General features: G+C 37.4%; 1 protein-coding gene and 1 long non-coding RNA gene across 2 annotated transcripts; one reads left to right on the plus strand and one right to left on the minus strand.

The window, feature by feature from the left end:
* The first annotated feature begins 237 nt into the window (after positions 1 to 237).
* Positions 238 to 13,110, plus strand: Gimd1 (GIMAP family P-loop NTPase domain containing 1). The gene is made up of 3 exons (XM_048333688.1): positions 238 to 305; positions 2,780 to 3,176; positions 12,544 to 13,110. The coding sequence occupies exons 2-3, from the start codon at positions 2,784 to 2,786 to the stop codon at positions 12,802 to 12,804; spliced, it is 654 nt and encodes a 217-aa protein (XP_048189645.1). The 5' UTR covers positions 238 to 305; positions 2,780 to 2,783; the 3' UTR covers positions 12,805 to 13,110.
* Positions 3,157 to 3,591, minus strand: LOC125341632. The gene is made up of 3 exons (XR_007209028.1): positions 3,490 to 3,591; positions 3,405 to 3,410; positions 3,157 to 3,259 (listed from the first exon to the last, which is right to left on the minus strand). It is a non-coding gene; the product is annotated as an uncharacterized LOC125341632 (long non-coding RNA).
* Positions 13,111 to 13,709: the final 599 nt, after the last annotated feature.

The following is a 13,709-nucleotide window of genomic DNA, read 5'->3' on the forward strand; positions in this document are numbered from 1 at the left end:
TTCTAATGTAGGGAAATTGTCATTTATCAGAAACACAGTAAATCAAACAATTTAATCCTTGAATGAGCAACTTCAGGAAGTATCTATTAAAATTACAAGTCTGTCAGGTGACATAAGCCAGCGCTGACTAGAAGACAACTAATCTCTTATAAAGAGGATGTCGGGTAATAGATTAACTAAATAAAATAGTGCAGTATCAGTCCCTGACTGGTACAATATTACTGTTAGGGGGTTAAAGTTCATATCAAAGCACAACTGTACCAGTTCTTGGGAGTCTGTGAAGAAAACACTTCCAAGACTGAAAACACTTCCAAGGTAAGTGATCCACAGCAAATGGATTATAAGGTTCTGCTTTTTAAAAATGCCACCACACACTTGATTCCGGAGTAAAAATAAAAACAAAATCAACTGCTACACTGTGCAGTAGGCACAGATAAATAAGATGGTATTGACTTGAAAAACATTCAGAACAAGTGATTTTTATATGGAATGGAGGGTGGGCTGAGGCTCTTTCAGATGTTTATGTCAGAGAATGTTGGGGTGAAGAGAATTAGAAGACAGAAAAGGCTTAAGATATTTAAAACTGTCTATTAGTTACAAGTCATTAGCAAAAAATAATAAATCTGCTATACTTAAATGTCTATTTCTGAATAAGCAGCTTGAGCACCTTTGTCAATGAGCCAATGAAAATCATTCATGACCTTAAGTGCTAGAAGAGCTTATGCTCTCTACAACGGACTGAGTGCCCTTGACAGAGCCTGAAAATCAAGTAGATTCACCCAGTAGTCTCCTCTCATTTCACTGTGTAAACTTGCACAGGACTTTGCTTTCTTTATTAAAAAGTCAACACTTTACAAGGATGGACCATGAGATGATTTATCCATTTTTCATGTTCTGGTTTGGAGGATTCAACTCAGGGCCTGGAAGCTGCTCCTGAGCTTTTGTTGTTGTTGTTCAATGCTAGCACTCTACCACTTGAGCTGCAATTCCACTTCTGGGGTGTGTGTGTGTGTGTGTGTGTGTGTGTGTGTGTGTGTGTGTGTGTGTGTGTGTGTGTGTGTGTTTAATGGGAGATACGAGTATATTGTGAACTTTCATGCCAGGCTGGCTTCAAATTGCAATCCTCGATTTCAGCTTCCTAAGTAGCTAGGATTATAGGCATGAGCCACTGGTGCCGAGTGAGTTATCAATTATTTGATAACAAAAATTATAAGTAGTTCTCACATTCATCAGAATGTTGCTTGGTTATACAAAAGGCATTAACTAAAGTGACACTGGAGTCATCTTTGACATTATTGGTGTTTCACAAAAGAGAAGCTTTCAGAAAGTAAGGAAAGATGACTATAGGTGACACTTGTGCATTCAGAGAATGGACAGGCAGGAAGTGATGGTCATTGTTTTAAAAACTGAAATAATGAGTGTATCTTCCATGACTGGTTTCTAATTCAAGAGTGAGTCATTTTCTAATGACTTTCTGGCTTTGCTTCTGAGCCATATTATGCCAGATTATCTATTTAGTGTGGTATTATTTACTTTCTTTTTTTCTGAATAATTAGTTATTGTCAAAGTGATGTATAGAGGAGTTACAGTTTCATATGTAAGGTACTGGGTACATTTTGTGTATAACTTGTTACCTCCTCCCTCATTTACCCCTCCCCTTCCTCCTTCCCTAGTTCTAATACAAGTATATAGAGTATCTAGGGTGCTCAGATGAGATACAGTGATAGTGTGGGCACAACCACAGGAAGGGGATACAAGAGGAACAACAAAAAAAAGTTACAGTTTCACATGGCATATTGAAAATAATTACAACAGTGATATAACTCTTGTTTCCATAATATGGAGTTCATTTCACTTAGCATCATCTTATGTGTTCATAAGGACATAGCTATTGGGCTCTTGTGATCTTCTGCTGTGACTAGCATAAACCTGTACTAATTATTCCCTGTGAGGGAAACCATAGAGTCTATGTTTCATTGAGTCTGGCTCAGTTCACTTAATATGATTTTTTCCAAGTTTATTTCCTTACAATTGGGGCAATGTCATTCTTTCTGATGAAAGTGTAGAATTCCATTGTGTATATGTAGCACATTTTCTTGATCTATTCATCTACTGAGGGGCATCTGGAGTGGTTCCATATCTTAGAGATGGTAAATTGTGCTGCAATTAACATACTGGTGGCTTTAGTGTGGTCTCACTTATAATCCTTTGGGTAAATGCCCAAAAGCAAGGTTGCTGGGTCATAGGGAAGCTCTATGTTTAGTCTTTTGAGGAACCTCCACACTGCTTTCCAGAGGGGTATCTTCACTTTTGTGGAACCCTCCTCCATGCTTTACTTGCTACTATGAATCAGGGAGAAGAAAATCAAAGGTAGCACATTCAACCCTTCATATCCATGGATTCTGCATCTGTGAAATCGACCAATGGTGGACTGAAAAAACTCAGAAGAAAAGGTGTCTGTATTGATCAGATGTTGACTGTGTTTTCCTCATCATTATTCCCTACAAAACAAAATAGAACAACTATTCAAACTATTAGGTATTTGACATACTCTAGAGATTATCCCAAGTACTATGAAAAAAGATTTTGCTGACTATACAAATACTACGCCATTTCCAAGAAAGGTCATGGAGCATCCATATGTTTTAGAAGGGGTCCTTGATTTAATCCCCTAGTGGATACCATAGAACAATTCTATATGGAGTGCTCCAGGCCAGATAGAAGCCTTTCATTGGGTGAATGTAGACTCTTATTTATCCTGTGCCTTTGTGTTATCCACAGCTATGACAAACAGCAACAAAGTAGTGATCAACTTGGCTCTCTTTGGTAGAAGTCAGAGTGGAAAAAGTTCTGCTGGGAACATTCTGCTGGGAAGCACGGACTTCCACAGTCACTTTGCCCCATGTTCTGTAACCCAAGAGTGCAGCCTGGGCCGCAGCTGTCACCTCCATGGCTTCATGCGTCGAGCAGGGCAAGAAATAATCCTTCAAGTCCAGGTGTTGGACACTCCGGGTTATCCACACAGCAAGCTGAGCATGCAGCATGTGAAGCAGCAGATCAGAAAGGCCCTGGAACATCACTTTGGGCAAAAGGGGCTCCACCTTGCATTGCTGGTCCAGAGAGCAGATGTCCCTTTCTGTGGACAGGAAGTATCGTACCCCATCCAGCTGATTCAGGTAATACAACGATGAAGTTACCCTGCTGCCACAGTTCCCACCTGGAGGATATTTTCCTTTGGGAAAGGTCCAAGGATTCATTTCTTCATCCAGCTGGTTTTTGTTGTTGTTGTTGTTGTTATTGTTATTGTTTTTGCCAGTCCTGGGGCTTGGACTCAGGGCCTGAGCACTGTCCCTGGCTTCATTTTGCTCAGGGCTAGCACTCTACCACTTGAGCCACAGTGCCACTTCCAGCTTTTTCTGTTTATGTGGTGCTGAGGAATCGAACCCAGGGCTTTGTGCATGCTAGGCAAGCACTCTACCACTAAGACACCCAGTTGTTTTTGTCATTTTCCTTTAGAAAAATTCAGTAAATCATTTTGCAGCTGGGTCACAGAGGGAGGAAAACTGCAATACTAATCTGAGGTTAACTAAGTCTCAAAGTCCTAAGGCTTGCAGAATAAATCTGTATGTCATGATCCCTAAATTATCTGCATCAGAATGAACTGGGCTGTTTGTTAAATAAATATATATAGAGACTCACCCAAGACCTACTGACATAGCATCTCCAGAATAGAATGTGCATGTTTGCATTTTCACAGCTTTCTATCTATTTCTTCAAACACTTGAGCTTCAATTAAACTAAAATACTAATCTGTGTTTATTCATTAAAGAGACAATCTATTAGCACTCACCAACAAATAGATGTGCATCCATTGACTCAAGCATTGAACACTTGCATGAAATTTAGTGCTTGGTGGGTAATGAAGCCCTTCCTTTCCAAATCTAGAATCTAGAACAGACAAATGAAAGAGTCAAAACATAAGAAAGCATTATGTCCCAAAGTAGTGTAACATGCAAGAGGCTGTATCATAAGAACTTCATATCATGGAGAACATTTTGGGAGAGCTCTGCACTATTTATAGAAAATAAACAAAGAATGTAAGATACATTGTCTGCTTCATAAATAGCTCCTTCCCAGCCATGAGAAGACCACAAGAGTTTCTGAGAGAATATAAATGACATACATCACCTTTGACTAGTGGGGCATTCTTATTTGTTCATTAATTCCTTGGACTTATGATTAGTATCTTAAATTGCTAAATTGAAGGCTTAACTGGGTAATCTTAATTGTGTAAGGGGAAACATCCTGGTATATCCACAGTTTGGATGTGAAAGGATCCCATACATTCAGTCTAACTGGGAAAATTATACAAGAGCAAGGCCCAGGTATACTATAATAAACAATTTCTGGAAGCTGTTTGTTGAGCTTCTCTATTCTGTTCAATCCCAGGACTAAATCTGGATCTGGACAGAATCTAGTTGGCTAAATCCAAATCTCTGATTGTCTAGATTTAACTTCTAGGCTTCAGTATTCTTACTTAGTAGCTGGCCTAAGGCACTGAGTGGAGAGAAGCCATGTGTTCTAGAAGCTCAGCAGGTTAACTATGTGGAGAACAGGGAACAGCCATTCCCACCCAAGAAGAATTTGTATAATGCTTCTGATTTCCTGGTCCAATCTCAAGCCCTGTTATATCCACAAAAACAGCATCATTTGTTCTACTGAAGGACATTTTCCCCACTCTCTTAGGTTCTTCTACGTGATAGACTCATGTTTTCTTTTTCAGTAATGATGAATGTTTTTAAAGTTGAAAAATAAAGTCCTATGGGTAATCACAAGCACCAGTGGAAAAATTTAGAGTAAGGGCTGGGAATGTGGCTTAGTGGTAGAGTGCTTGCATAGCATGCAAGAAACCCTAGGTTTGAGTCCTCAGTACCACATAAACAGAAAAAAACAGATGTGGCACTGTGGCTCAAGGGGTAGAGCACTACTAGCCTTGAATACAAAGAGGTTCAAGGATAGCCCCTAGGCCCTGAGTTCAAGCCCCATGACTGGAAAAAAATTAGAGTGATAAGAGCATAAGAAGTAACCATCACCATCAAACTCCTGAAAAAAATCAAGGCTATGTTGTATAAAAGTAGAGAAGACAGGAAAGTGATTGCACTTAAAGTGTAATACGGAATCTAAGAAAGCCCATAAACCACCCTGCAGTTAATAAAATTCACATTTTAAACTCTGCTCCTAGGTAAAAAAAAAGTGGTGGTGGAAAACATGAATCTACTGCATCAGTATATTTTAAAAATAGATTTAATATTCATTTAAAATTATTAAGTCAACATTTAACATCAGTCATCCAGTTAAGTCAGTAAATGCACAAAAACCTCTGTGAATATGTCCTATTTTTCCCAATTCTAAGCACCAAAGGATATATTTTCTTTTCTCTTCCCTTGTTTTTCTTTTCTCTCTCTCTTCCTTACTCAATTTTTTTTTTTTTTTGGCTAGTCCTGGGGCTTGGAATCAGGGCCTGAGCACTGTCCCTGGCTTCTTTTTGCTCAAGGCTAGCACTCTACCACGTGAGCCATGGCGCCACTTCTGGCCTTTTCTACATATGTGGTGCTGAGGAATCGAACCCAGGGTTTCATGTATATGAGGCAAGCACTCTTGCCACTAGGCCATATTCCCAGCCCTCCTCTCTTCTTTATTTCTTTTCTCTTCTTCCTTCCCCCTTTTGTTCTGCTTGTCATGTCTTTTTCCTCTCTCTCTTTTTTCTTTCCTTTTCTTTTTTGTGGTACTTCAGATTGAACATGGAGTCATGCAAATGCTAGGCAATCGTTCTACTACTTGAGCCAAGTCCCCAGTTCCTAAAAGTATAAAACAGTATTGAAATCCCCCAATTGCTTTACAAATTAATTGCTACTTGTCTCTGGCTTTGTAAAACAATCTCATATGGACTTTTCGGACAACTGCCTTTCTTAAGTTGTATTCCAACGCAGAAGTTGAAGACAGAGAGGCAATAGGAAAGGGCAAGGATTGGATCAGAAATAACTTTTTCTAGAACAAACAATTTCACTTTCTATGAAAACTCAGCAGCCACGATTTCATTTTCCTGATTGCAGAGTAGCCTGTCACCTCTGGAAGGTACTGAGCCGATATTCTAGGGGATGCACCACAGTCTCCGCTTGACAGTCTCAGAGGCTGTTAATGTCTTGAAGATGCCTCAGGCGCTCTTGACAGCCATCAGTTAGCTTACAGATTAGGAGCAGCTGCCAGCATCTGAGTATTGAACAGAACCAGCAGCTGATAGAAAGGTACAAGGAGATGTTAAGGTCCATCGGGTTCCATTCATATCATGGATTCCTTTTTCTTGGCAAATGGGAAAGCAGAATGGAACTTCTGCCCTTCCCCTTCTTTGCACTTTCCCAAGGATGTTGCTGTTGACCAAGATATTGAAGCTGACCAGGATGTTGCTACTGGCCTTGTTTGCAAGGCCAGAACCAGAAAATTACCTTTTCTTTACTGTATTTCCTTTATTTTTCTTTAAATATAGCTCCTAAATGATGTTCTGATATTTTTCAGAGAACTCATAGGCTGTGACAATTGAACCATTTCTCTCAAATGATCTTTTCTTTTATTTATTTTAGGCCTTTATTAATTTACAGCAAAACTATGAAGATGTCAGTGAGTCTTTGCTCCAAAATTGGAGCAACTCACTCTTGTGAATGCTCTGGGGGACATTATTTGAATGTTAAAACATAATAAAAAAATAACATATCAGAGAAGATTTTATGCAGCCACCTCAAGGAAAGAACAAGCTGCACTGGAAATCTTAACCCAGCAATGAACTAAAGTCCTCTCTTCACCTTTTAGAGGAATTTTTATTGTTTCTAAGCAAGCTGAAGGTGTATATTTTTTGTTTTATAATGAAAAAACTCATCTTTTGATATTACAAGTTTGAATGTGTATGTGAAAGGCTCAAGACACAAATATACAAAACAAAGACTAAAGGCTTAGTTGCTAGATAGAATTTTAGGCATTTTGTAAGCCTAATGTTATAAGACTTTCTGGGTTTTACTTAGAAGATGGGGAACATTTTACCAATGTTAAGGAGGTCTGACAGGTGCTGGTGGCTGTAATCCTAGTTACTTAGGAGGCTGAGCACTGAAGGCCGCAGTTTGAAGGCAACCCAGGCAGGAAAGTCTGTGAGACTCTTTCAGTTAACCACCATAAAGCTGGAGGGGGAGCTATAGCTCAAGTGGTAAGCACTAGACTTCCGCAAAAGAAGCTCATAAACAGTGCCCAGGCCCTGAGTTCAAGTTCCAAGATTGGCACAAAAGTTGTTTCTGAGCATTAGATTTAATAAATGTGGCAAACTTAGCAATGTGCCAAAATTGCAGTAGACTCACAAAAAATGGTAATTCATTACTATAACTGTCATTTTCCCTACATTGAGATGAGTACTCATTCAAATGGATAGGGGAGACATATAGAGATGAAGCTCACAGTTCTGAGTTCTGTCCAAGTTCTTGCTTAGCTACTATTTTGCTCTGCAATTTTTTTATAGGTAACCTTGCTAAACTTCATTAGTAAATTGGGAATGATAATAACATTTACTTAATTGGATTCCTTAGATTGCTATCATTAGTATAGCAGTAGTCAATTGTTTAGTGGAGACACTGGCATATGGCAAATACACAGTAAATGTTGGCGCTGGCCATTATTATTTTATTGCTACCATTTGTCCTGGATTTGACCTTTGTTAAATGTAATCAAACATATGACTTTGTCCAAGCAATTTAACATAACATGGTCTCTATACTCTCACCTATGAGAAGAAACCATTTTAGATTGACTGTTCTCCAAATCTGATTCTAGTCAGGCTTCCTGAAAAGGAAGATATAGCATTTTTTGTAGGCTAAGAGGAAGAAAATAACATTAAGTATATTTGCAAAGGCCCTTATTGTCCTCCTTCTCTATGATAATATTTTTGTAGTTGATGTAATACTTGGCTTTTTTTTAAGTTTCCCCCTAAAAACTCCAGATGCTATGATTTCATCAACCACAAACAAATGGGGCAGGGCTGGTGAGGTCCTGGGAAAATGAACATCATTCCTGGAAAAGACAGTTTATATCCTAACTAGTTGTCCCAAAAGGACTAGATGCACTCATACCCATTATCACTCTAACCAAACCATTTATGATTATAAAATTTCCATCAAGCTTAGTCCTATATTTTAATTATCAACACAAGAAAACTCTCACGGACCTATTTTGCTCTTGATTATTTTTGTGTAAGGTATCCATCAACTGTGACCATTACTTCTCTGTGTCCATAGTGAACATGTTTGGCTTACTGACATGATATCTATACACCATGCTGTACTATTTTCAAATACTCAACTATTGTCTGGCCCAAAATCAAGTTAAATATTATAAGCTAAATCAACCATTCTATTTTGATTTTGGCAGAAATTCAAAAGTGCAATTTCTCTCACAGATGAGAACATAAGCATCATTTCATAAATAATTACCAATATGTAAAAACTTTTTAGTGGCTGAACACATGAGCTTGTGACATGGAACTTAGGAGTCTATTGTCCTGAGATGCGTTGACTCGTTGCCCCTAAATAAGATAATCATTTAAAGAACAGGAAATGTCTAATGGAAACAAAGAGGGATCATGTGGTCATAATACAGAGAACCATGAACTAAACAAAGACAGTGAGATTATGTCACAGAGATTTTATCCATATTTGAGAGAGGACTATTGTATAAAACAATTTATTGAACATGCATTTCCTTTAAGGTGATCAGAAATCTTCAATGAGAAGTAACATCATTCCTGGAAAACACAGTTTATATCCTAACTAGTAGTCCCAAAAGGACTAGATGCACTCATACCCATTAGCACTCTGAAACCAAACCATTTATGATTATAAAATTTTCATCAAGATTAGTCCTGTATTTTAATTATTAACACAAGATAACTCTCACGGACCTACTTTGCTCAATAATCAATAAATCAATAAACAGATGGGGGTGTGGTGCTCAAGAGTTAGGGCAGCAGCTATTCGCTGACTTGCAGGTAAACATCTCAATAATACGACAATCCATATGATCATATCAGTGCTATGCTAAGTATCAAGTCTGGATCTAAATTTGAGAAACTATTGGAGCTAAGAGTGATCAGGATCAATAATCTGTATTTGTATAGAAACAATATCCTGATATGCAATCCTGGTCATGCTCACTATGCTAATTCCCTTGTTATTCTTGTGCATTTTCAACAGTCACACCAAGATACTGTCACAGGAAAGAAAGTTTTCTTGATCCCTTCTCTTCACTTCTATTTTCCATCCTTACCCCAACTGGACAATCAACCTTTATAGCTTGTATATAATTCCTATCACAACACTTGCAATTACAACCAGTTGGAAGTACTTCTTATCTGTCTATCCCCTTCTTCAGCTCTAAGTTTAGTTAAGTATAGAGGAATTTCTTTTAAGAGATCTCCTTAGAACACAATAGATCCTCATTAAATCCATACAGAAGAAATAAAGTACCTAATGTGGTTTATAAATTTCATCTTCCTCAATTCTAGCACTCAGAGTTCTGATGTGTTTTTATCAGGTCTTCCACATGATCTTGAGGTAAATAGTCCAGATTTTTTTTTTTTTTTTGCTAGTCTTGGGACTTGAGCTCTGGGCCTGGACATTGTCCCTGAGCTCCTTTTGCTCAAGGCTAGCACTCTACCACTTTGAGCCACAGCACCTCTTCTGACTCGTACTGTGATTGATTGGAAATGAGTCTCATAGACTTCCTGCTCTGCTGGGCTTCAAACTGTGATCCTCAGATCTTAGCCTCCTGAGGAGCTACAAATGTGAGCCACCAGCACCCAGCTCAGAAATCTATATCTGGCTTATGTAGCATTTTATTAATGTTTTAGCCTTTTATGTTAGTTTTCTGGGCTGCTGTAACAAAATACCAGATAAATATATAAATAAAAGGTATATATAAATAATAACAGGTATTTATTGTTCCAGAAACTAAGAGTTTACTTAAATCAAGCACTTTGCAAGGTTGGTTCTTTCTGATGGGTGTGAATGCAAGATTTGTTCCAACTCCTCTCCTTGGCTTGTAGAAGGCTATTTCATATGATATTCTATTATCATATGATATTCTTTCTGCATATGTTCAAATTGCCCTGTTTTTTAAGGACACACAATCAATATTGGATTAGGAGCTCCCTAACAACTTTCCAGTAACCAGTTATGTCTGCGAGATCACTGTTAAAAAATAAGGTCACATTCTGAAGAACAGGGTCTAGGACTTCAACATAAAAAATTGAAGGGCACAATGCAATTGACACAGCCATTGTTCATTTCCTTTGCATCTCTGTAGCTGCTCTCTACCAGATAGCTTTGAAAATATACTGAAAAAATGACAAATTCTTAAGAGTTCCTGTGACTTTTTTCCCTGTCACCATTAAAGTAAGCTGTTGACATGAGTACATACATTTACAAGAGTTATGATATTTAAAATGCAAAGTTTAATGCAAAGTTTAAAATAATATTCCATGGTGTGGTGGCCTGAAGTTTTAATTCATATTTTTGTTTTTGTTGCCAGTCGTGGGGCTTGGACTCAGGGCCTGAGCACTGTCCCTGACTTCTTTCTGCTCAAGGGTAGCACTCTACCTCTTGAGCCACAGCACCACTTCCGGCTTTTTCTGTTTTCTCCTGAGGAATCGAACCCAGGGCTTCATACATGATAGGCAAGCACTCTACCTTTAAGCCACATTGCCAGCCCCCAATTCATATTTTTATTGAAAAGCATTTTTGGATAAATAACAGTACATAATTTGCTCTACAGTTTTGCTAGACAAATTTTGAACAGATAAGGGGAAAATATATTGAACTTATTCCTAGAGGGAGTTGCTCTAAGTAAAAAATAGAAAATGCTGACAATAGGCAAATCTAACACAATGAGTTGCAGAGCAAAAGGGAAGCTTTACCAGAAAGACACTAATGTGTACCAGAGATGAAACTTCAAACTGAAATCTTTAAAAAAAATAAATAAAATCTTCAATTTTATATGAGAATCTAAATTTCAGTTTTATTCAACAGATTGTTATTATGTTTATATCACACTAGAATTGTTGATTGATAGGGAAAGCCATGAATTCTGCTCACAAAGTACTCACTGTAGAGTCTTAGATGTGGTTATGTAAATGGCTGACAAAAGCCAGGCTACAACAGGAGTTCTAATTAGTTACCATGGTTATGAGATGTTTCCAATTTTAAGTATGTTGTTTTACAGTTTTCATGGGTATTACCATATTAATAAGTCCTAATTTCTTTCTCCTCCCTCTTTCTTCTTTCCTTTTCTTTCCATTTTCAGTTCTCAATGCCATAAGTGCTAATTCTGTGTGTGCTACACACATTAAAAATCATTGCCCGAACTGCCATTATTTTCAAAGAATTTAGGGTATAGTTTTTACTCATACCTGTAAGTAGATCTATGTGTCAGCATCTCCCATAATGATGAAGAAAATAAGTGTTTCCTACAAAGAATCATGTTGAGCTTTAGAAGAGATCGTTCATGGAAACACTGAATGTTGTTTTCCTTTCTTCTGAGTAGTAGAAGTCCTGGATATTTCTTGTTATGTTTATTTCTAGACATTTTGGATTTTTCTTTCAATAAGAAGCTGGTAGCACCTTTGGAAATATTTTGGTAATGGCATTGTACAGACAGGAGAACGTTATTTTTCTGTCATATTGTCATGATTTCATATAAATGTGTAAATAATGAAAAAAGTTAAGTAGCTATTTCTAGATGCCTTTCATATTACATGAATAATTTACCACATGCTATTACTTTTGCTTCATATAATCCTGTTTTTACTAATCAAAAAAGAATTTATTACATAACCAACTCCCACGTATTACTAAACAAAAGCACACCAGCCTTCAAATTTTGCAACCACACTAGAAGACATTTGATAACTTGTGGTTTTTTTTTTTTATTTTAAGGATTTGCAGTGAGAAGGATAAGGCTTACAGTGATATTTTGTAGCTGTTCCAAATCACCAAATGTATTTTAACTTTTCCATTACAGGTCATCTGATTATTGATAGATTGTAACCATATTATGTCATTTTAAGTCCTTAGTAGACATTTACAAAATAACACTAGGATTCCCTTGGCCAAGGTTCTTTGACTTAAAGGAATTTAGAAGTTCTAACAGGGTGAGGTTGTCAAGTGAGTTGAATGGTTATTGAATGTTATAGTCATTCTATATAACCAGATGATATGCATGTAGAATTTAGGTTGTATTTCAATTGTAGCAGGAAAATTAATGTCTTCAGAGCCCATTTGTTTCCCTCTATTTGCTAATAACACTTGAATACATATCTAGTCCCTATTACACATACCGGCTTTCTAAAATATCATGACACAGATTTAAGGCTAATTAACTTGGACATCAACTCCTTCACTCCTTGTGTGAGGAATATAGCCCAAGGTAAATCATTTAAGTTCATCTCTCTTTCAGGAACTTCTGGGAGATGCTTGGAAGAATTACACTGCTGTTCTTTTTACCCATGCAGAAAATATGGAAGAGGCTGGGATCAAGGAAAATGAGTATTTGCATGAGGCCTCTGACACACTGCTAAGTCTACTGACCTCCATTCAGCACAGATATATTTTCCAGTATAAAAAAGGAAACTCCATTAATGAACAAAGAATGAAAATCTTAGAAAAGATCATGGAATTTATAAAAGACAATGACTATCAAGTTCTTACCTTTAAATAAAATATAAGTGAAAGGAGAAAGAGTATTGGTTATTGCAGTCAGAGCCTGGTTTTTCAAACTTGCCTTTTGTCAGTGTGGATGTAGACCATGGGAATTCTGTATGAGACCAGTGATTGCGTACATTTGTATCACCATTTTGGAAAACTGTAAGTTAAAAAGTACTGACGATTTGGGCTGGAAGAATGACTCAAATGACAGGGTGCCTGCATAGCAAGCATGCAGCCCTGAGTTCAAGTTCAAAACCAAGTATGCCCGCCCCCCCCCCATATCATTAAGGATTCAGTTTGGTTCTATCTTATGATATAGCAATTATATATTGTATATATCCAACAGTAAGTTGTGCATTTGTGCTCTAAAAGGCATAAAGCCGTGAAGAGATAAGAATGTTCATAGCAGTAATAGTCACAATAGCTACAAGGTAGAAACTATCCAGTGTTCATTAATGGTAGAATGGATATCTGATTTGTAGTTTCACAATGAGTTGTTATAGTTATGAGAATGAGCCAACTCAACTACCTATACCAATATTAATCAATTGCCCAAATATTACGTTGAAATAAAGAAGCCAGGTTTGATGATTCTCTTTGTATAAAGTTGAGTCAGCCAACAGGAATGTAATTTAAGCTACTGTGATGGGATAGTGAACAAAAGGATGGACATGAAGAAGCTTCTGGGACTGTGGTAATGCCGTTTCCTGATCTAGGAGTAGGCTTCCTAGGATGTGTTCACCTGTGAAAATGAATCTACTAGTACTTGTGATTTATGAGCTACCAAGCATTTTCATTTTTTAAATAAGTTGTAAACAAACTATCCATCTGAAAAAGTTGGTTGGCTACTGCTATGAAAGGAAATTTGCTTAACCTTGTCAGAGTGTTCCCTCATTTAGAATACATACTTAGGAGTTA

This window comes from Perognathus longimembris, chromosome 24 (assembly GCF_023159225.1).
Source record: "Perognathus longimembris pacificus isolate PPM17 chromosome 24, ASM2315922v1, whole genome shotgun sequence".
Lineage (NCBI taxonomy): Eukaryota > Metazoa > Chordata > Mammalia > Rodentia > Heteromyidae > Perognathus > Perognathus longimembris.